The sequence below is a fragment of the Hyperolius riggenbachi genome, chromosome 2 (assembly GCF_040937935.1).
Source record: "Hyperolius riggenbachi isolate aHypRig1 chromosome 2, aHypRig1.pri, whole genome shotgun sequence".
In the NCBI taxonomy this organism is placed as follows: Eukaryota; Metazoa; Chordata; class Amphibia; order Anura; family Hyperoliidae; genus Hyperolius; species Hyperolius riggenbachi.
The window spans coordinates 208,713,343-208,737,780 of NC_090647.1; the positions used below are offsets into that span (position 1 = coordinate 208,713,343).

The window sequence follows — 24,438 nt, forward strand, 5'->3', positions numbered from 1 at the left end:
GGCCTTAACAATTGTCAAATGTAGTTTGGCATTTTTTTGTAGAAAATAAACAGAAAACATTAAACATATATTAAGGCATGTGAGATAACGCACTAGAACATTAGCCAGATACTGTATGTGAGTCTACAATTCCTCAAAACATTTTTTCTATATATATATTCACTAACATTGTGGGAAAATATATAAAAAACATGGATGTTGATTATGAAAAAAGAGTACACTATAGTGCAAATGGCCCAGTATTACATCATAGCAACGTGCTGAAGTATTTTTTTTCCTGTGTATAACAAGAAGCACACTCTGGGGCACATAACATCTGTCTCTCAATATACAGTATAGCCTTGAATATAAGTCGACTCCATTATTTGACCCTCATAAGCTGGAATTTTGCTCTGACTCAAGTATAAGCCTACCCAGCAAAGTTAATGGTTGCACTTGGGGACCACGAAGAATTAACAGTTGAGGACCATGAGGGGTTAATGACTGCACTGTATACAGTATTGCAGCCATTAACTCCTCCTGTCCCTGTAGGGGGGGTCAGGGGAAAATGAGTTGAACTTACCCGGGGCTTCTAATGGTCCCCCGCAGACATCCTGTGTTGGCGCAGCCACTCACCGATGCTCCGGCCCCGCCTCCGGTTCACTTCTGGAATTTCAGACTTTAAAGTCTGAAAACCACTGCACCTGCGTTGCCGTGTCCTCGATCCCGCTGATGTCATCAAGAGCGCACAGCGCAGGCCCAGTATGGTCTGTGTCTGCGCAGTACACTCCTGGTGACATCAGCGGGAGCGAGGACACGGGCGTGCAGGCGCAGTGGTTTTCTGACTTTAAAGTCAGAAATTCCAGAAGTGAACTGGAGGCGGGGCCGGAGCATCGGTGAGTGGCTGCGCCAACACAGGATGTCTGCGGGGGACCATTAGAAGTTCAGCTCATTTTCAGGGTAAGTTCAGCTCATTTTCCCCCGACCCCCTACAGTATCCCTTTAAGTTCAGCCAATAACTCCTCCAGGCCCTCAAGTGCAGCAAGTATTTACTCCCTTTCCTGCAGCCCAGTATCCCCCCCCCCACACCACCACCACCACCCTTTCCCCACCCAACAGTGTCCCTGATAGGCAGTCATCAGATTGCTGTGCTGCATGAATTCTGACTGTGTCCTTGCATTATAAGCACCATTCCATTCTACTGTTTATGTAGAGTGGAGCAGTGAGTGAATCAAAAACTGTAGCCATGATGCTTACACTGTGACAGTAGAGGAAGATTGTAGCTATCAGTCATTTGGTAAAGTAGTAAGTGTTCGGAATGCCTGTGAGAATGTGATAGGTACCCGTTTTGCCTGTAATTCTTCTGTAACCCAATTTGCTCTTTAATGCAAATTAAGGTTTGGTGAACCATAAAGGGAACCTAAGGTTAAAGGAATATGGAGGTTGCCATTTTCATTTGCTTATAAGCAATGCCAGTTGCCTGACTGTACTGCTTACCTTTTGGCTTTAGTTGTTTTTGAGTCTCACTTCTGCAACAAGCATGCAGCCAGAGGAGTCAGACCAGAGTCAAAGGATCAGATCTGCATGCTCAGTCTGGTCATTGACTTATAGTATTAGAGGCAGCGCATCAGCACAGAAGTTAGGCAACTGGCATTGCTTTTTGCAGAGTAAACATGGCAGCCTCCATATTAGTTTCACTTTAGGTTCTCTTGAAGAAAAATGGCTCTAAATACTGTATAAGCATTTAGAGGACCACAACATGGAATATAACAACAGTGCCAAGAAAGGGCATATAGCTTGTGCTACTGAAAATGTCATCATAGGACTAGATGAATTATAAAAGGCACCAAGGGTGCAAGGCTGAAAGCCACTGAGGGTCTTAGTCTAGCTGTGATGAACCAGAGTCAGGCTTTACTCCACCGCTGATCATTTAGCCTCTCTGCAGAATGACAAATCCCCAAGGCATATACTTCTCTGTTCACTAGTCATGGCAAGAAGATTTGAATTAGGATGATACCATTTATTGGCTAACTTATAAGAAAAGAAGTAAACTTGTGGCTATGTTATTGGCTTATGTTATTGGCTAAGTTAGCCAACAAATGGTATCATCCGGATTCAAATCTTCTTGCTTTTACTGATGGCTAACATGGTACAATACTCTACTGCTACTACTTCACTAGTCATGAAAAGAGTGCTCTGCTGTAATGAGGTTGTGGTGGTATCAAGAACAGAATATCTAAACAAGCTGTCAGAATCCCTACTGTTGGTCCTAATGCATTTAAGCTTCCTTGTGACTTTTCACATCTTATCTTACACTGTGTTATACATTTTTGATACTAAACATGCCAAAAGTGTAAACAAAATTGCAAAAAAATAAGGTTCAACTTTTTATATGGAATAAGGGTAAAAACATGGCATGGAAGTGGTAGTAAAAGAGTATAGAGTAGACCCATCACACAAGTCATTCTGCTTAACGCAGTTTAGTGCATACACCTCCTTGTCTCTTGTTTTATCTGATTTGAGGTGTGACTCTTAAAACAATTGCATGTCTGTGGCTGTGGCTAATGTTTAATCAGGAAGGCCATGGATAATAAGGCTCTCTCCCTTCTGTGAGTCAGGATACCATGTACTAATATAACAAGGCAAATACAGGATATGCAACCTTCACAAATAGAGATTGGGTCTGTTCTTCTTGTTAAGGAGGCAGTGTTACGATTACTGCCAATGCTCTCATGATACTTTTGTAACAGATGTATATGGATCAGGATTGGTTCACACTTGTTGGAGTGATAGTGTATCAGTATAGTTTGGATACACTGTATCACTCCAGGAGTCCACTGCATTGCCTGCTTTACTATGGAGCAGATTTGTTCCTCTCTACCGAATGAATGGCAATGCATCCAGCATCTGGAAATAATCATACCTGCTGGATACCTGTAATAGACATGTGAATGAACTCATGTGAAAGCATAGGCCCTTTCAGCATGCCCATCAAAACTCTGCCATCCACTTAGGAAAACAATCCAGCTGAAGACCCAGTGTAATCTGAGACTCAATATGACTCTGTCAGGAAGGTGTGTGAATGGCAATAACTGGCAATCTCACATTGGGGACAATGCATGTACCAGCGGTGTATGCAGGCAGTGCACAGCAATTTTACCAGCACTTATGACAGTTACATTGATAACATTGCACAATGAGTGCAGCTCACGTTACCTGGGTAATGTTTGCGTTGCTATGATAACACGTGTTACGCTACTTACACGAGCAGTACCCAGGTGATGAGGGGTGCGCTAATTGCACAATGTGCACTACATAACTAGCACTGGTAACATTTTCATGTCCTGCCTGTGAATGCCAACTTTACTGCTGGTACATGCATTGACCCCTATATTTCCTAGGGAATCTCACAAATTTATCCAAGTATGTGTATTTTATTACAGCACCACTAAGTAAAATTCAATGATGAATAAATGATTTATTGTAATGTACTGTATAAACATGCAATGTTCCTGGAATGTGAGTACAAAGCTATGTACTATGAGAAGATGAATATGGATGAAGAGAACAGGTTAGCATTAAGGCCTCACAGCACTAGCAAGAGTAGCTTTATACACATATTAAACCATATAGGCTTCGCATGCAACATGAACATGAACAATGTGTTTTCTGATAGCAATATGCTAAACTCATCTCAACCAACACCCCATCATACACGTAGGCAGCTTGACACCCCAACTTATTCATATACTTTATGCTCCATGTTCTGGAACGCAGATAAGTGCATCTATTTCTGCTTGTGTAATTTAAATGGTCGTAGATGATGGTGCTTGCCCAGATTTATGGTACATTGAATATGCTAGTAATGCAAGCAATGTGAGCATTTTGTAAACAATAAAACCAAATAATACAGCACAGAGCCTAGATCTTTATCTTCAGAATTACATTGTACATTATATATAAATATATTTTTAAAATTTACATAAAAACTATCACAAATTGTGTATACTTGCTTTATTATTGACATAAATTACTAAATTATAGCATCAGTGCTGGGACAATAATAAATGTACAGTATGTAGATTTTGTAACTGGTATAAGTATTTTATGCTAATGCATAATATTATAAGGTGTAAAGTTAAAGTTTATTGTTGAGGCTTTCTATAGTATTTTTGGGTGAAACTAATGATCATGCATTGATGTCACTGTTTTCTCACCCTGAAATCGTTTGATCAGTTTAAAATATCAGACTAGTGGTATTTTAAGGGTAACGCCATTTCTGTGAATAAATTGATATGACATTATCAGTTATATATTTACATGTTACTAAAAATAACCTTTCCTTTTCAGTCTGTAGCTGCTAAAATTTTCTAATATGAGAGGAAACCATTCAAACTAAACTCATATTTCTGTTTGCCTCACTGGCAGAGGCGGGACAAGGTCCTCCAGCACCCAAGGCTGAGACATTAAAGTGCGCCCCACCCCAGCCGTCACACACTGATTGCTATTAGAATAAGATTTGCCACAGGGCCCCCAACACCTTAATCTCTAGTTATCTGGCTTGCAGTCACTGCCATGTATCCCCTTTTCTTATTTATCTCTTCTTCAAACACAATAGGGGAATGATAGCTGAGTGAGTTGTGCACCCCCTCCTACACTGCGCTCTGAGGCTGGAGCCTCTCTTGCCTTGGCCTCAGCCCTGCTCACTGGTTCAGGGCTTACACATAAGTCTGCAAAAATCAGGCAGCAAAAGGTCCGGTATCCCAGAGTCTCCACCTTTACTTCAATGGCCTATTCAACATGGAGGACAGCACACATGTGTAGGAAAGCTGTGAACACTGTGGGATTGTCCAGGATGTCATGTGTGTTCTTGCACATGCTAATCGTTACCACCTACCACTTCCAGCAAGGAATTTAAAGCAGTGTAATACATGGTCAGTAAGAGCAAAGAAGGAAAGAATCATTTTTAAAATACTGTAGTAAGGTTTGTTTTGTTATTAAAAGCAGAGTTACCCTTTAAAGCTGAACTCCAGCCAATCGGCTAAATGCATTTCTGAAACACATGGTTGTGGACTATTTTACTTGTCATAATATGTGCCTTTATTTTCAGCCATTGTTGGGATTCATATGCTGTTGACTGGACACTGAAGGAGATACACCACCCTCCTATAACTAAGCAAGGTGTCAGTTCATACAATGCTATTTTACTAACACTCTATACCTTCAGTAGAGTTTGTGTAGCTCACAGAGCTGCCCTCTCTCTGTCTAACATGCACGGCTTATGACTGAAAAAAAACACATTTGTAATTGAAGAGTTTGGCGCCTACCCAGACTTCAGCTATAATAAATAGGAAGACTTGCATGTATTGTTGCTATAACATCACTGTAGCTCCCTGAAATAACTATGAACATATTGGCCCTTCTCTGTGACATGATGTGCATGGGCAATAGGCACCCACAGAAATACACTTTAATTTTCAGTTTGTGGCATTGCTGTTTTGCCTAATTCATTTACCTAGCAACTGCTATTAGTATAACTGCTCGAGGGTTGCTGTAATTTAGAGCTTAATAACTAGAGATTGGCAATGAGATACCAATAATTCCAACTGGACTGCTGAAATGCACTTCCTGTTGATTTTGATTGGTCCAAGCTGCAGAGGATATGCATTACATTTGCATGTAAACTGGAATTATTAGAATCTCCCTGACCACCCTCATGTCTGCCTGACTCTTCAACTTCAGCATATCTCTGTTTTACCTTGTAAAGATTGTGGTAGTGGTCATACATTGCTTATTCCAAAAACAATCATACAATTATTTCAACAAATTCTCATATATTTATCAAACGGAACCTAAAAGTATAATACAAATGTAGTAGGTGGAGTCAACAGCATAAGGCACTGTGTATCTCCTAGCACCTTATGAATAAAGAGATCAGCTTCTGTTGCTGTAAGGCATCAGTGCATTATTATACATACTTATATCTTTACAAAGTGCTGTCTTGTCTATCATAAAATAATCTGATTCTCTTTCTTCTTTAGGTGCACATGGACCAGTAAAACAGAGCGAATATTGTGCTTTCCTATAATGCGCTTTACTGTTTCCTTCTTGTACAAATGTGAGGTACATGAATAAGGTATTATTTGGCTTTTCAGGTTAGAGAAATAGCACCATGTTTGAAATGTTCGCTGTCACTCTCATGCATGCAATGTCCTTCTCATGCATACTTGACAGCGGCTGACGTGTGTGCGCAGGTCTCCGGCTTTCAAAGTTGAAGGGACAGGTTTTCTATGGATAAAAAATAAAGGTAACAGGTTAGGAATAGCAGCCTTGGGACTTGTACTTGAATGCAAAGCTACCTATACACTATGCAATGGGCACCTAATCCAGCAATCACTCAGAATCGCCCTACATTTATTGGTAAGTAGCAATTGTTTTACTATTTTTCAGTTCTTGAATGGATTTCATCAGAAATCTCTTTGAAAATTGATCATGTCACCACCACTAGCCGACTCATTGGGATTATGGGAAATAACAAAGAAGGATAGTATTAGAACCTGTAAGTTAAATCAGCCATTGACATAGGAGACCAGGGTTTGTATTAAATACGGAGGCTAACTCTCCAGGTCGGCCCGTTGAGCGCACCTGTAATGGCTGCAGGTCTCAAGTGCTTTGAGTCCAATAGGAGAAAAGCACTATACAAATGTTAACATTATTATTATTATTTTGAGATAATACTAAAACTGCCACTTGCCTGGATATTATGCTCATCTTTGAACTTTAACTTTATCTGACCCACCAACCTGGAACAAATATCAATAGCAAGTATTCTGATTTTACTCATACTTTTTAGCTTCATGCTCCTCCCTTGCTGTTCATGTAGAAACTATTAAAAGCCATGGATTAGCACAGTGCAAGTTTCCATTAAAGAGTAAAACTAAAGACATTTTAGGATTTTTCTGGTGTCAATGACATATACATTCCCCTCCTTATTTTAGGGCATGCAACCAACAGTTTTGTCAACTTTATGTGTTTTTCTTCATACCAGAGTTTGATAAAAGATTTAGGCTGTATCCATAGTGGGACATTGCGTTTTAATGCGACGTTAAAGTCGCAACGTGTCTGTTTTAAAAGGTAACGCATTGCAAGCAGTGAGTTACCAATAAGCAACTTTTTTTTTAATGCGACTTTAACCACTTAAGCCCGAAGGGTTGAAATTTTTTTACATCCGAGCAACTTTCACCCCCCATTCATTTGCCAATAACTTTATCACTACTCATCACAATTAATTGATCTATATCTTGTTTTTTCCGCCACCAATTAGGCTTTCTGTGGGTGGTATATTTTGCTAAGACCCACTTTACTGTAAATGCATTTTAACAGGAAGAATAAGAAAAAAATGGAAAAAATTCATTATTTCTCAGTTTTCAGCCATTATAGTTTTAAAATAATACATGCCTCCATAATTAAAACTCACGTATTGTATTTGCCCATATGCCCCGGGTATTTCACCATTAAAATTATGTCCCTATCACAATGTATGGCGACAATATTTTATTTGGAAATAAAGGTGCATTTTTTCCGTTTTGCGTCCATCACTGTTTAGAAGCCCATCATTTATTAAATCATATTGATATACTCCTTTGACATGAATATTTAAAAAGTTCAGACCCTTAGGTAACTATTTATGTTTTTTTTTTTTTTTTATTATTGTAATTTTTTTTTTTTTAATTTAAACTTGTATGTGGGTATTTTTTGGTGTGGGAGGTAAACAGGTTTTTTTTTAATATATTTATAGGTTTATTCTTAAAACTTTTTTTTTTTGGGTGTAATTTGCTATTTGGCCACAAGATGGCCAGAATCAAAAAGTCCTGGGAGCGATCGATCTCGCTCCCAGGCAGAAGAAAGGAGACCAGAGCTCAGAAAAGCCGCAGCGTCTGAAGAGACGCTGTCGGCTTTTCTCCGGGGGGGTCCGATCAGCGAAAGGGATTTATAATCCCTTTCACTGATCGGTGGGCTAGCGGCCAGCAGCGGAGGCGCGCACGGGGGGGGGCCCGTGGGCGCGCGCGTGACCCGCGGGAGTGCGCGCAGCCCAACTGGACGAGAAATCTCGTCCAGTTGGGCTTAAGTGGTTAATATTGCACTGTCAACGGCCCATAGGATTAGCATTGCAGTGCGGTAAGCTGCGTTATAAGACTTTATAACGTGCGAATATAACGTCCCACTGTGAATGCGACCTTAAACAGACTATTTGTGCTATGTTTATCAAGTCTACCACATATGAAGCATCCTAGTGAGCAAAATATGTTGGATGTATTAAACAGAGCAACTCTCATGCCTAGTGAAATCCAACCTAGCCTAATGAATAGGACATGTTCTCACTGTTTTTCCCCATGGGTCACTCATCCTTTGAGAATGTACACAGATTAGAGGGTCTCTGAGGAGCAGCTAATAAAACAGTTATTTCCCCACCGTATCCCCCATTGGCAGAAGTCTTGCACATTCACCAAAGATCATAAATATATAGTTTGTGAACAGTGTATGTCTGTACCTTTTGTGAACTATTCTATTGCATCTCATACTAATAAGTCAAAAATGCTGACACAATGTTCCTGCTTCCAAATTATTAAACCATTTAAGATCACATTTTTCTCATGACTTGCTGACAAGTGACTCACTTGAACATGTCATCTCGTTCTATTGTAGCCAGCCAGAAGCTGTAGGCATTAGAGTAGTAATTGCAGGTTCCTCGCCCGTGGCACTCAATGAATGGTACACTGCGGAATTCCTCTAGACAGGAGCCTGGAGATGCCAAAGCCTGGCCAGATCCCTCAGCACCAGCACTGGTTTGCTTGAATTAAAAACACATTCTTTATTAGGAAACAACAAAGTAAGGTAATCAAATTATTTCATATAGAGTAATGCTTTTTCCCTAGGATGGGGAGCTTCCAGTCCCTCCCCTTCCCTCTCCCAGGTTTGCACATGCAGTTTAATTATCACTCCTAAGTTTGCACATCTAAAAAGTGTACTCAACTCCAAAATGTCTTTTCTCTTATTAATGTAATTGCCTCAATGTTAACCTTTCCAAATATACCCAAACTGTGTGCTTTGCTCAAGTTATAGTTTGAAGATACTCTTCTACATCATGTTGTACACTTTTCAAGTTTCCATTTTCCTTGCAAGAGATACTTGTAACGGAGACTTGGGCCTCGATTCATCATTGTCTTTGCAATAACTTTTTCCAGTTCGTTAAATTACAGAATTCGAAGTTTATCAATTTCCGGTAACCATTCAGTAACATGTCGATATTTCCATTTTACAGCGGTAATTTAACACAATGCCATAAGATTCCCATGGAATTGTGGGTAAAAAGGCAGTCCTTTGAACACCACGTAGCAACATTCCAAATAGGGCTTAACACCTGGACCAGGGTTCTGGAAGTGGCTTGGGACAATCCCACAATTTCTCCAGCTACGGCTTGATAGGAGCCTTTTTTTAAAAAATGTAGTGCAGCTAGCAATTTAGTTAACCCTGGCACTGCCTGTGTTCTCTTACAAGATTATTCAAGAGAAATGCTGATGTCCTGGTATAGCAAATAAATCCATTCTCTTGCAAATTAATATGGTTCTAGACCTTATTCTTGCCCTTCTGCGCCTTTGAATCAGCAATGACCTGACAGGAATAATGACAGAGCAGTGAAGGAGATAAATAATCCTAAATTTAACACTAAACCACACCTACTTTCATTTTCATGAATTGCATTTTCTTCCGTTTTATCGCATCATTACCGAATGATTACCGAATGCTCGCTAACAGCTGTAGATAACTTTGATGAATCCTGAAATCAACTTATCGAGTTGGTATTTTACCGAGCTGTCGGTAATGGATTCGATAAGTCTTGATGAATTGAGGCCTTGGTCCTTAGACTACCGTTAACAAAATTCCCTTTGCTTCTGTCTTTCCTAATTGGTACAGGAATAGATTAAGACAAAGAAACTCACCATTACGAAAGAATATCCAATCCACATAGATATCCAGCCATCCGGACATGGAGGGATTTGAATTGTTTGGCTGTGTACTGCCATCACCATAGCTGGTGCCTCACAAACACTGCACCTGTACATAGCATATTGTATGGTTAATACAACCATATTATCCCAAGTGGTTTTAAAATATCATAAAAAATTAAAATTAACATTTATAATGTATATGTTAAAAGGAAGCCTGCACTAAACCTTCTTTCTCTTGATCTCAACTCTGCCACATTCTACATACAGTTACTAAATAACATATCTTTACTAATATATATTGCCATTCCATCTAGCAGGCGAAAGCCACACGATGTAGTGTGTCGGTGCCATAGGGGCTGCATCTTGCTCTCTGCAAATTGTAACAATAACATTGCTGGCATCTGGTACTTTTTGTGAGTTCAGTTAGTTTTTGCCCCTTGGTTTATCTGACATAACACTGTTTACACAGGAGGGAGAAGGTGCAGTGATCCAGCGATTAATGCCAATTGCTAGCAGAATTTAAAGTAGAGGATCTCTCACAAATAAGACATTACAGAAGTCAAAGATTGTTTTAATATTGAAATCAGCAGAATTTTGTTTCAATTTAGATACAGTTGAAACATGAGTTTCATAGCAAAATAATGTTTGCCTGAAATGCCAGATGATCTCTCATCAAGAAACTTTAAGAGGTTCTGCAGTGGCAAATATTCAGGAAGCCCACTTTTATAGTCATTTTCCTGATTTCAGCTTCAGAAACACTCCCTATAGCTATATATTGCTGTATATTGGTATCTAACCTTGCCCTCCTAGTGATGTCACAGCCTAGGCTGTTTAGCTATGGGACACTTTTCTCCTAGAGCAATCTGGGAGACCAGGTATATTTTCTACTGGTTTCAAGACTCTCAGTAAACAAACATTCAACAGAGCTGCACCTGACAGGACTAAAGATGTCACCACCCGTAATACATTTCCAAATGTAAATCAGGGAGAGGGAAAATTTTACAATGGGCAAACACTGACTAAATCATTTATAAATATTATATAATAAAACTATTTTATTCACTACTCTACTTTCACTACAGTTCCTCTTTAAGATTGCATCTGATAATTTGATGTGATCAATGGGCCAGTAATGCACTGTATGGGCCTGTTCACAACAAATTTGGTATTCAATGCTCTGCACCACTTGCTCCTTCCTGCTGCCTGGGCTTTGCATTCTCTATAATAATGCAGATCACAATGCACACAGTGCAGCGCCATATAGAACAGTTCCTGGTACATTTTGAAGTGGGATTATGTTTTCAAAGTTTCATCTAAAGAAAACCAAAGGTGGAGTTAAATTTTAAAAAAGAGATACTTACCTAAGAAAGGGGAAGAGTCTGGATCCCTCAGAGGCTTCCCATTTCCTCCTTCAGATCACTGTTGCTGCCTAAGACATTCTGGAAGTTCGCCTCTGTGCTCCACTTTGTGCACAAGTGGGCTGCACCCATGCAAGTATGGCCACGCCTGCACAGCAGCACAGGGCCACGCGTGGTTGAGCAGCATTGGCTTACTGTCCGGGTGCAGCCGTACTCATGCATGAAGAGGAGCAAAGCCACAATAACATCTGAGAAGTCCTTGTTGGATATGCTCCAGGAGTCCATTAATGGCAAAGGAGAGGCCTAGGAGGACGTGGGAAGCCTATGCAGGATACAGAGGCTTGTCAAATCTTAGGTAAATATTTCATTTTTCTATTTTATTCTGCCTTGGATACACTTTAACACAACTTAATATAGTTGTCTCAACACTAAATGTAATCCTATGATTTTTTTTATCAGTATATGTAATATTCACTAATTATTTTATTAAAGAGACACTGAAGCGAACAAAATATATTATATAATGAATTGGTTGTGTACTATGAATAATTACTAGAAGATTAGCAGCAAAGAAAATATTCTCATATTTTTATTTTCAGGTTTTTTCTAACATTGCATCATTCTATAATATGTGCAGATTACACAACACTCAGCATTCAAAATGATTCTTTCAGAGCAGTCTGTGAACTAATGACCTCATCTCTGGCAGAGGAAAAGTATAAAATTAACTAACAGTTGAGATAATAAAAGTCAGAAAACAGCCCTCTTCACGACTTTGAAAGTCGTACAGCTTAATGGCTTTTTTTGTATAGAGATAACAACTGGAGTTTCTTAAATCTTCCTGTACTGGAAACAATTAGACTGATGTATCTGATCTTAATGTTTTATTTCTTAGCTGTACTATACATACAAATCATAATATCATAATTTTTTTTTCGCTTCAGTGTCTCTTTAATCCTAATTTCCCTACATCGTGGACATCACAGATAAAATGTAGAAAATATTCACAAAATACACATTCTAATTTGCTTACCTGCTAATGAAAGGCTTGATACTCTCTCCTGTGATTGGAGCCATACTCATTGGCATTGGTTCTGGAGTTGAGAGCCAGTAGGAATAATCATTCCTTGATGCAAAGTTGCATACATTATTAATGTTACAGAACAGGAAAGGCATAGGGCTAAATTTTCGTAGACAGCTTCCAGCAGCACCTAATAATGAAACAATTGCATTAGTAACACGATTTGCAGTGTGTAGCTTTTTACTGTTTGTAATTCTCCTATATAACACAACCAAGACATTCTAGACTTCTAAAAGCACAGGGACCCTTAAAGAAAACCCAAGGCGGATTTTTTAAATCTTAATAGGACACAGAGGCATGTTCTGTGCACAATGACATGCCTCTGTGTCCTTCTGCTGCTGCTGCAAGTCCCCCCGGGCTCTGCTGTCCACCATAAAAAATAGCGCCAGGCTAGTGACAATCTGCTGGTCACTAGCCTTCCGTTTATCTGCAGCTTGTCAATCAGTGTCTCCTCCATTACATGGCTCCCCCCGCCGTTCCCCGTCTCCACTAGCTTCCTCCAATCGGAAGTTAAGACGCGACCCAGGGCCAGTATATAAATTAAATACAACTTGAGCTGAAGCTTGGGTTCAGAAACACATATTTATCTAAAGAGACGGAGGCCTCTGTATCCTTCAGAGGGTTCCCATGCTGTCCTCTGGTCCTCTGCTGCTGCCCTGGATCCTCCAGCTGATTGGGCCATGCTCCTCTCCTGCCACAAACGTGGCAGTGCTGTAGCCACGTAAGCACAGTCGTGCCTGTGCAGTATCATAGTGATGCTCATGCAGTTCTGGCTTACTGCGCAGGCGCAGAGATACTCGTGTGTTTGAAGAGCAGCGTGGCTCCAATCAGGTTACCGACAATGGCTTACGAGAATGCCATGGGAAGCCTCATTGGGATCCCTCTTCTCGGGTAAGTCTGTGATTTTTTTACCCTCACTTAGAAACACATTAATGTTTTTACACCCAATTAGGAGGAACAACATTTCATATATATAGGCTACATTCCAACATATAATTATTTGGATTAAGAGGTTGGTGGCACTAGCAAACCAAAATGCAGTGATATTTTACTTTGGGAACTGCCATTTTGTTAGTAAGGGTTTATTTAGATAGACAGAAAACAACAGTCATGTTAGTTAGTGCATTATATTATGTATGGGACATCTGAAGACTTAAAGTTAACATTACATGAAGTTGGTAACCAGTCTTACCTAGATCTTGACCATGTGCTCTTTCATTGCCTTGTACATACAGCAATGAGTAACCGGTGTATACTGGGATTGTGCCTACTGGACAAGAAGGCTCCTCAGTGGTCTGACTGTGTCGTGTAACAAGGAATCCATGAGCCATAGATGGAAGCCCAGGTAAGCCAGTGGAGCCTGGTAAGCCATCTGATCCTGGTGGACCTGTATAGCCTCTTGGACCTAAAGATATCAAGATAAAAGAGCAAATTCATGTGCATTCCTAAGTAATTTTGTTTAATTTTATATAAATGAATCTGAATGGACTATTACTGTTCTAAAAAAAACACAATTTATACTCACTTAACCTGCAGTTTGCTTAATCAGCTCTCCAAGATCTTTGCTGTGTTCCTTCTATTGAAAAGTAGCAGACCCTATCCTCCTCTCACGCCTATTGTGCTCAGGGGAATATGTGGGTAACTTGTGAAATGTATGTGGGTAACTTGTGGAATTTACATGCACATTGACCCACACTGTTGTTAGTCCCTACACCGTTGGGCGCAGTGGAAATGCAGATGTGCATCCAAGGTCTGCTGCTGCTGCAGTAGGTATATGACATGTATATGACAACTGATTTACAGTGGCATTTAATTAGTACTAGACAAATTTTTTATGTAAAATATCGGCACTATAAATCAGGTGACTTTTTGCACAAAGAATGTTTTAGACACAACACAACATCTGAGGGATCATCACAGCTCTTGGATGAATTTAATCCTTTGAGTTTTGCATTGGATAAATCATTTCTTTGATGAGAGGCTTTTAGTGATTTTACCTCGAACCTAGAGACTGGGCTCAGTGCAAGTGTTTGAGACATTAATCATTCAGTACATTGTACACTATATACTCAGTTCATAGACTGTTACATGTTGTCTTTTCACCACACCAGTTAGTGGTAGCCTTGTTGCAGCTGTTGGTCCAGTTCATTGTGGATCTACCCCTTGAACCTTGTACACTAATTGGAAATCGGGATTTGATTTAACCCCACATAGTTTTGACAGGGACACCCCTAGACTGCAAGTACAAAGCAGTGAGGATTAAGTGTTACTGCATCTGAACTTCTCATAGGGCATCCTACTGATGTGGTGTTTGTGCTACTCCCCAAGGTAGCTGAAATGCAGTGCATCTAGGTTGCTCACAAATGTGTAGGTACTTTATCTGTTTAATCTGCCTCTGCAATTGTGGGACCATTCACTGGAAACCACAGTAAACAGACAATTGATAATTTTCTTCTGTTTAACAAGTTATTCACTGTCATTTTTGGCCAGAAGACCCCCTAACTATGCAAATGCCATATGTGTACCTTGTGCCCCAGCACTTTCTGTAGAGCAAAGCTACTCACCATAATTCCTAAATGAAATCTATTATCTACAAATTGGCAGTGTCAGTGGGATCTCAATCCCAGGTAATATGTTTAATGAAATTATGATAACATACCTGATGGTCCACTAGGGCCGATTTCTCCTTTTTGCCCTGGGATACCATTTATTCCTGGCAGTCCAGATGGTCCTGGCAAGCCGACTGCACCAGCAAGACCTATTTAATAAGTAATGGAATATTTGTACATATTTGTAACAGTATTCTTGATAGTGGTAATTATCTCGCTTAACCACACTTTAATGCTCCTACCTTGATCCCCCTTAGGACCCATTAATCCAGGACTACCTTTCGGGCCAAGGGGACCTCCTGGACCAGGAGGGCCTGGATCTCCTTTGACTATCTGGAGTTGTCCAGCAGGTCCTGGGAGACCCTGTGATCCTAAACAAAAGAATAGGTAAGTAAACTTTCTCATTCCATAATTCTCAACCTTTTAAAACTTAGTTGGGTATATTCACAAAACCTCTGTAAAATGTATGTGCATAGAGATGCACATAAAGTTTACTGGGCTTTACACAATCTATTCAGCATGTTACACAAATAACATAACTTGGATTCTATATGCAACCCCTACATTGCCTGACATACAAACAACTTGGCCATAGCATTTATAACATGAGTTATGCTATTTGCGTAACACACTATGTAGATTGCGGAAATCCTGGTAAACACTACGTGTGCTCTCTGCACATGTAAATCTTAGCTTTATGAATTTACCCCTATGGGCCTTATGCAAATTATCTCCTGGGCATTGCACATGAGTTCTTTGCAAATCCAGTTGCTGGGTTCTCGCTCCCAGTGGCTGTGCAAGGCTGGTCTTATACTGGCAGGTTAGGCAAATCACCGGTGCGATACAGGTAGGATGTTGGGTAATTTCTGAGCAAAATGACTTAAAGTCTAAACCAGACTTTTTTTGGCTCAGAAGAATATACTACCTTCAATTATAAATGACTCAGTATTCCTTCACTTCTCTCAAACTGAAGAAGCCACATGGTTAGCAATAAAACCTTTGGAAGAATACAAAATAAAAATATATTTGACACCGCCTTATTTTCCTTTGCATATTCAATGAGCGAAATAAATGAGATCTTCCTCAGACAGCTTTTGATAGGCTCCAGTCACATGCAAACACCTGCACCGAGAACTTTTTTGTTTTGAAATAAATGCAGGTCGTCCTTGATTTTTTGGAACACCTTTTTACTGTGAATGCATGCATGATCCTTTCACAAACTAAGATCGCAAACTCTTTCCACCTACTAGCAGACAATTTTGAATTAAGCCAGGATAGGTTTTCAGGATAAATGTTTCCTGTAACTTTCCATTTTTCCTTAACTTCCAGCCTCAGAGAACTTTAAAGGGACTCCGAGCACCTCTCATGGGTATGCCTTTAAGCGAGACGACTTCCAACAAAATCGTGCTATGACCCCTCTGGAGGAGCCTCTTGCAATAGCCATGCGTGTCACTTCCTCTTCATTCAGTGATGCACTTCTCTAACAGAGAAGACAGGGGTGACCCGGAAGGTATAACATAGCCAAGATGGCAGCCGCGATATTTAAATTGAAATCGAACTAAACTATTTGGTGTAGAACGGCGATTCCGGCATCACTAGTCTCTTTAAAATCATACCCATGAGAGGTGCTCGGAGTCCCTTTAACAAATCAAGTCCATCATTGCCAGTTCTGACAACATCTTCCAACAAATGATATGCATTCTGTTAAAAATATGTTCCTATGTGATAAAAGCTTACATTCCAAGGTGCACATATGCCATGGTAGCTTTTGCTTTAAAGAGAACCCGAGGTGGGTTTGAAGAATATTATCTGCATACAGAGGCTGGATCTGCCTATACAGCCCAGCCTCTGTTGCTATCCCAAACCCCCCCTAAGGTCCCCGTGCACTCTGCAATCCCTCATAAATCACAGCCACGCTGCTGACAAACAGCTTGTCAGAGCTGGCTGTGTTTATCTCTATAGTGTCAGTCTGCTGCTCTCCCCGCCTCCTGCAGAACTCCAGTCCCCGCCTGCATCCCTTCCCTCCCTGCTGATTGGAGGGAAGGGAAGGGGGCAGGGACCAGAGCTATGCAGGAGGCCGGGGGCAGCTGAGACTGACACTACAGATGTAAACACAGCCTCACAGCATAGCTGTGATTTATGAGGGATTGCAGAGTGCAGGGGGACCTTAGTGGGGTTTGAGATAGCAACATAGGCTGGGCTGTATAGGCAGATCCAGCCTCTGTATGCAGATAACATTCTTTAAACACACCTCGGGTTCTCTTTAACGAAATGGACAAGATAATATACAACAATCATAACATAAAAACAAGGGCATGCAGTTCAATTCAACTTTACTAGTAACTAGTAATCAGAATCAGATCACCAGCTCTAAGATGGCGCCACTAATGGCTGCCTTGGCACACAGCTCCGGCAAATTTCATCTCTTTTTTGTTGTTTTTGTTAGTTTTGTCATTAGTATTAGCATTTTTAGAAGCTGGTTAATTGTGTTATCATGTATATCTCCTGTATACTGCACCACTGTCGTGTTTGTTGCTGAGCTCGGTATGTGCCAAACCCAATTCCAGGCATGACCCTGTCATGCTTGGCGAAATAAATGATTCTGATTCTGATCACAAAACAGTTACAGTTTCCAATACCTACTATTTTACTTAAATTATCCCTGAAACCCGCTTGCCCACTCTATTCCATATAAGGAGCATGCCCCACCCCTGTTCTTGAACAATGCCATTGTGTTTTTCTGATGGCAGGGTTACATCTTCCACAGCCCAGCCTCCAGCTCTGTAGCCAGGTCAAGAGGACTGTGGCCACAGCATAGTAGCACAAGATTTATTCTCTTCTCAAAGAGGAATCATGTGTGATTACACCATGCCCACAGTGCTGAGGGCTGGCAAAAGAGCGGGAGGCTAGAATGTAGGTGAAACCATGCCTTCAGAAAAACACCATGTTGTTGTTTCAGAATAGGCCTTTATTGGAATAGAATGGGCAAGCTGGTGAGTAAATGAAATTGCGTCTATGCCAGTGCATTATAGAATATAGAGATATTGTCCCTGCTGCTAACATTAAGATACACTGGAGGTCCGCTTTAAGGGCACAATGCAACTCCTTGTAAACAAAGTAAACATAAAGAATAAAATACCTTTTGGTCCAGTTAATCCCCGATCTCCCTCCAGTCCTTTCTCTCCCATGGGTCCTAGTGAACCTTTCAAACCTAGATAGATAGATAGATAGATAGATAGATAGATAGATAGATAGATAGATAGATAGATAGATAATTTACAGGCATATAAACACTTTTTTAACAAAGCTGCTGGATGGAAATTCCATTAATTTTCACAGGTCTACCTGGAAATCCCGGCACTCCTTGAGGACCTCCTTCTCCCTTTTCTCCTGTTATACCTGGAACTCCAGCATCACCCTAAAATAAATAAAAAGAGTGCAAGAAATCATATTAAGACCACTGAAAAAAATAAAGCTCCATAGATAATGAAAGGTGAATAATGAGCATAACTTACAGGAAGACCTTGAATTCCGGGTTCACCTTTCACTCCAGGCAAGCCAGGTGTTCCAGGCCAACCTCTGTCTCCTTTCTCTCCTTTCACTCCTTCCTGACCTGGAAATCCAGGAACTCCCATAGGACCCGGAGAACCTGACAAAAATGTACCTTATGTGACTCAAAAGAACTAGAGCTTCCTTGCCATATATTTTTTTCAAGATACAACAAAATGTATCACAGATGTAAAGACTGTTCCCCTCCTGAGTTAAAACACTGAAAACCATGGCATAACAAAAGTGAATGGAAACAACAGATCCGTTGGCAACCGACATGTCTGAATAGATCCTATGCTTAGCTTAGGATTCATTAACATATCCCTTGCTACACTGCCTTTTTGATCTGACCGTTTTCTTTGCTAATATCAACCAGGCCTAAGCCCAAGAAAACTTTGATGCGAAAACATAATTTCTCTAGCTCTGCGGCTATTTACAGGCAAAATGCAGAGGAATATTTTAATTAGTTCTTGGGAACTTCACAGATAGGAGTTGGAAAGTGTGTGAGTGGTGGTATCACACCCTGAACAGATCTGGATGGTCTCAAGAATGGCTACAAGGGCAAAGTCCATGCAGGTGTTAGGGCAGTCAGGTTTGGAAAGCCTTTTAATCTACATTAGATGAGATTGCATGAGAAAAACAGTAATATGCTACAATGGAGGAGAAGCTGAATAAGGTTTATTTTAAGTACTATAAGCAACATACAGTAGCAGTAAAAAGTATGTGAACCCTTTGAAATTATATGGATTCCTGCACAACTAGGTCATAAAATGCCATCTGATCTTCATCCAAGTCACAACAATAGATAATCACAGTCTGCCTAAACTAATACCACACAAATAATTAAATGTTTCCATGTTTTTATTGAATACACCATAGAGTGCTTAGGTGTAACGATTGTGGGATATCTCCGTGGTCAGCGCACAAGATGTGTGCTGACACTGCGGAAGTCCTCCACAAGCGTGTCAAAATAAAAGAACCCAGCTTTTGGTGCAAGCACCAGTAGAGGGGAATTTCCACAGGCAGATGGAGCTGTGGAGTGCAGAGGAATAAACCCTCTGCGCTGCCACAAATGCCAGATGGAAATTGTACGAAGAGAAGCAACACCAGGCAAGATAGCCCCCAAAGAGAGAGAGCATAGAGACATAATCAATGTGTGTCCACCAAACTAGTCGCCACCCAGCGACAGTGAACACACAACGGCGGAAACGAAGTGGGAACGCAATCGCAAGAATGGCGATTGCCAAATAGTGACACCAGACTGAGCAGGACAAGGCACGAGAGTAGCAAAGGCACAGCAAACAACAATAAAAGATAAGGAAAATAACAAATGCTAGCTAAACGCGAACACCGCACTCATTCGCAACAGCGAACGCGGTTACAACACGGTCTCCGCACGAAAAGCGCAACAGAGACAAGCACGCCACCCTAACTAGCCACAAGTAACACAAAGGAGCACAAACCGACAAGACAGACAGATGAGGTAGCCAGTAGCAACCGCTGCTCCAGCTTACACTCCAGGAACACAGATCAGAAGGATGCACAGCCGCTACCGCTAGAGGCTAGTGCGATCCAAACAAGACAGACAGATGAGGTAGCCAGTAGCAACCGCTGCTCCAGCGTACACTCCAGGAACTCAGATCAGGAGGATGCACAGCCGCTACCGCTAGAGGCTAGTGCGATCCAAACAAGACAGAGCGATTCGCTATCAACCGCCGCTGGCGACAGCGCAATCGCGACAGACAAGACAGGACAGAATAGGCAGTACAAATTATACACAAACTGACTGCACTAACTAGGAATGCAAGGAGCACTCCCCAAGAATTAACTATACTAAGATAGCAATGGCTGACACTCCAGGTGAGTCCAGCAGGAACAAACCTCTATGAGCAGCAAAGGATTCTGGGATTACATGGTATTTATACTGCAAGCCTTCCAAGGAGGCAGCTAGGCCGTTTGCATGACAAGTGTATGCAAATTGCTCAGCAGCAGAACAGGTCAGATACTTGCAAAGCACAAGCAGGTCTCTTTTCCAGAGACCTGCAGCCCTCAGACTTAAGGAATGGACAAACAGCTGTCTGCCCGTGCAGACCGCTGAGCAGATTGTTACATTAGGGTTTACATTTAGATGCCGTCTTGTGATATTGTAATGACTTCTATGAATCCCTTCATTTTTTGGAATCGGCACATAAAGCTGCTGGAGACGTGAATTATATGGCTTGTTCAAAGTTTGGATTGTGATTTTCCAGGAAATGTTTTTATGGAATTGCCCTCAGCTTGCTATTATTCCTACATTCCTCTTCAAAGTCTGCAGGTTTCACATTAACCTACTGCAGTTCACTCTGCATATCACTTTGTGCATCCACCACCAGCTCATTATATGCTTCAATTAAGTCTGCCATCTATATGTGAGACTCTGTCCACCAATTCATTAATAGCTGCTTGGAACTCTAACACTGAGTCATATAAAGCATTGTGCAATGATTCTCTCAGTAACTCAAGCAAAGTTTTATGAGTATTATCTGAGGCTGGAGTATATGGGGTTGGGTTTCAGCTATCTGATCTAGTGAGGTAGCATATGTCTGTGCTCAAGTCACACATTTCCTCTGTTGTGTTCTCTTTCCTTGGGCTCATCTTCATCAGGCTGCATGTACATGGAAAGTAAGGACAACATTTTACCAAACTTCTGCTTTTAGATTTGTCCTCTGACTCCCTTCCAGGACACCATGGAGCTCTGAATTAGAGATGACCAATGAGATGCTAATAACTCTGACACACAGTCAAGTTTAATGCACATTCATGCATCAAACTTGTCATAACGTGGATTTGTTTTGCCACGCTCTAAGCTGCATAAAATCTGCATGCAGGCCAGAAATGTTAATATGTGGTAGACCTTTTTTTACTTTAAAACAATGCTGAGATTGTGCACAGCTGGTCAAGAGGAAGAGACCCTGCAGAGCTTCTCCTGTCCAAGTTTACTTTACCTCGCCATCTTTAGCCACCAGCATCTGATAGGCGGATCCAGGTTGTTCTTTGAGAACGCAGTGTGTAGATGATTGGGGAACCCATGTTCCAGTATAGTTACATTATATGGCCAACACTACATCACCATGTGTACCCCAAATCCCACAAAAAAATGTGTGGGGAATTTTTTGGAATAATAGGACATGGAAACTAGTTATCTTTCACAATAGCTTACCTTTTATTACAAATATATATATATATATATATATATATATATATATATATACACACACACATATATATATATATATATATACACATACATATATATATATATATATATATATATATATATATATATATATATATATATATATATATACACACACACAAACATTCTATAGAGTATTTTGTACCTGGGAATCCAGGTGGACCTGGAAGTCCTCTATCTCCTTTAGGTCCTTCCATTGCAACACCAGGTGGTCCAGGAAAACCTTGTGGTCCTTGAGATCCTTCACTGCCAGGCAGCCCATGATTTCCTTTAATGCCAGGTGCACCAGGAACACCAGGTGCACCAGGGAGACCACCATCACCTTTGATACCTGTAATAAAAAAGATGTCTTAATCTTTTCAAAACAGTTGTTATCTCTGTGAATGGACTCAATCAGCACTCTCGGTAGAAAGGAGCTTGCTGTCATTAAAAAGTAAAATGCTTTATCTGTGTAGTGTTTCCTTTTGTATGCGCTCATTTCTTTTTTATACAAACTCTGAACTAATATGGTAGAGAAATAAAAAAAAGTTAGACAAGTAGACAAAAATAGAAAAAGAAGAGAAAGGAAAGGAGGGAGCTGGGCAAAGAAGATGAAGATATCATCCTTCAGTTCTTCGTACCTTTTTCACCACGTTCTCCAGGAAATCCAGGAACACTTTTCCCCGGTAAACCTTAAAATAATGAAAAATAAGGTATTTGTTTTTAAAAACAGGTATATTCGTTAAATAAAATATGGTTTGTTCAGCAATAACAATTAATCCAGACACTGTTAGCATAACGCTTCCATAAATATTTACTTTTTAACCCAACATGCTCATGATTATTCTACTTATGTCGTGTTTAATGAGACTAATCAAGGTCTAAAATAGTTAATTTATGCCATGTGGACATAGATATGGAGAAGAGCCCCTTGTCCCCAGTACTGGGACAATGCTTTGCCTATTACCTACCCCCTTGCAAGGTACTCTCCTCAAAGCTGTGTGGGTTGGTATTGGACAGGGGGCATAGCCTCATGCTCGCTGCCCTCCAACCCCCTGCCTCCCATACAGCATGACTGATGAAGAAGCTTCAGAGGAGGGCCAAGGTTGTTGTTTTTTATTTCAAATATAAAACGTTTTGATTTAACTTGCAAAGATGTTTTATAAACATGCACCATTTTATGTAAACTAGTATTAAGATGAACATTCTCCTAACATGTACATTTAGCTGCTGATTAGTTGGCTGCTATATGTGCTAAATTACCAAATTGCAGCTAGTGACTTTCATTTGCTAGAGCATTTTATTACTAGATATTTGAAATATGGAAGTATTTTCTCCCCAGTCTTGCAATTAAATTATCAGGAACTTACCTAGATCACCTTTTTCACCAGGTGTTCCTGGAATACCATCAAAGCCCCTCTCTCCTTTTTCTCCTATTGAGCCAGGAGGTCCCTGGATTCCAGGTTCACCTGTAGAACCATAAGACCATTAATATTCACATTTTGGTTGTCAAATATCTACAGTAATATAAATAATATATATCATACTGAAGCAAACACTACAAAGGAGGCACATTTTGTGCCTGTGCCATTTTGAGCTGTCATAGTAATTATTTGTTTATAGTTACGTAATTTTGTTGTAAAATCATATTGTAAAATGTATGTTACATGCCAAAACTTGCACACATTTTGAAGCACAATACATTAATTTGTAACTTTAATTAAAAATGTGTAATCTCTTAGAACAGGTGACCTTGATGTAGAACTTGATGTACAACTTCACATTCCTAAAAACTTGCCCAGAAGTCTTAAAACTTGTGTACAGTACTCAAATACCTACGCAGTGGCAAAGCTAAGGCATTCACGGCCCCACTGCAAGTTTGACTTTGACTCAAGGGTCCTTTCACACGGTGTTCATTGTGTCGGACATTGGCCTCAATTCAATAAGCTTATCTCCTGTCTTTAATAACATTTCTAAATTATCACTATGTGTTGATAAGGCATGTAGTATTCAGGAAACATTTTACCTCAGGCAAACCTAAAGTTAACTCTTCTGTCTTTAAGTTAAGGAGAGATCTCTAAAGTTAACTCTTCAATCCGTAAAATAACTCCAGAATTCTAAAGTTAAAGACAGGCTGTTCATTAACTGCATGTGAAAATAATTACAGAGGAGGTAACCTAAGGACTGAAGTGATAAGATAACTCTCTCACTGTGAAAATGTATCTCTACACCTTAATAAGGCAAGATCGATGTGTGGAGGTAAGGTTTCTCTTGCCTTATTATTTCCAGCATGATCTTAGTGAATTGAGGCCAATATCATCAAATCACAATGCGACGCAATGCATTGTCAATGGGGCTATCACATTGATTATGGTGCAGTGCGGTGCATTCTGTCAGAATAATGCACAGAATGGAGTGGTTTTACAGGGCAACGTGCACATTTACAGTAGCAATGAGGCATACTTTCATTGTACCATATGCCTCACTGTATGGTTGCACTGTGATTGCATTGGATCGCAAAAACTGACAGTCAAATGGATCCTATTTTATTAATAAGATCCATTCAAACTTGTCAGTTTGTGGATCCATAATTGCAATGCTGAAATCCGACTAGTACAATTTTTCTGGACAGCGGTTG

The 24,438-nt window shown here is 40.3% G+C and overlaps 1 protein-coding gene across 1 annotated transcript in view; it reads right to left on the reverse strand.

Moving 5' to 3' along the window:
* Window positions 1-1,086: 1,086 nt before the first annotated feature.
* COL4A1 (collagen type IV alpha 1 chain) overlaps window positions 1,087-24,438 on the reverse strand; it is a 234,260-nt gene continuing 210,908 nt past the window's right edge. The window contains exons 40-52 of the mRNA XM_068268035.1: window positions 23,171-23,269; window positions 22,442-22,492; window positions 21,967-22,152; window positions 18,553-18,686; window positions 18,383-18,455; window positions 18,177-18,248; window positions 15,280-15,408; window positions 15,088-15,186; window positions 13,621-13,833; window positions 12,381-12,558; window positions 9,981-10,095; window positions 8,658-8,830; window positions 1,087-6,267 (exon numbers count right to left, since the gene is read on the reverse strand). Of these exons, the coding sequence (XP_068124136.1) occupies window positions 6,177-6,267; window positions 8,658-8,830; window positions 9,981-10,095; window positions 12,381-12,558; window positions 13,621-13,833; window positions 15,088-15,186; window positions 15,280-15,408; window positions 18,177-18,248; window positions 18,383-18,455; window positions 18,553-18,686; window positions 21,967-22,152; window positions 22,442-22,492; window positions 23,171-23,269 (1,613 nt within the window). The 3' untranslated portion in view covers window positions 1,087-6,176. The remainder of the gene's footprint in view (window positions 6,268-8,657; window positions 8,831-9,980; window positions 10,096-12,380; window positions 12,559-13,620; window positions 13,834-15,087; window positions 15,187-15,279; window positions 15,409-18,176; window positions 18,249-18,382; window positions 18,456-18,552; window positions 18,687-21,966; window positions 22,153-22,441; window positions 22,493-23,170; window positions 23,270-24,438) is intronic.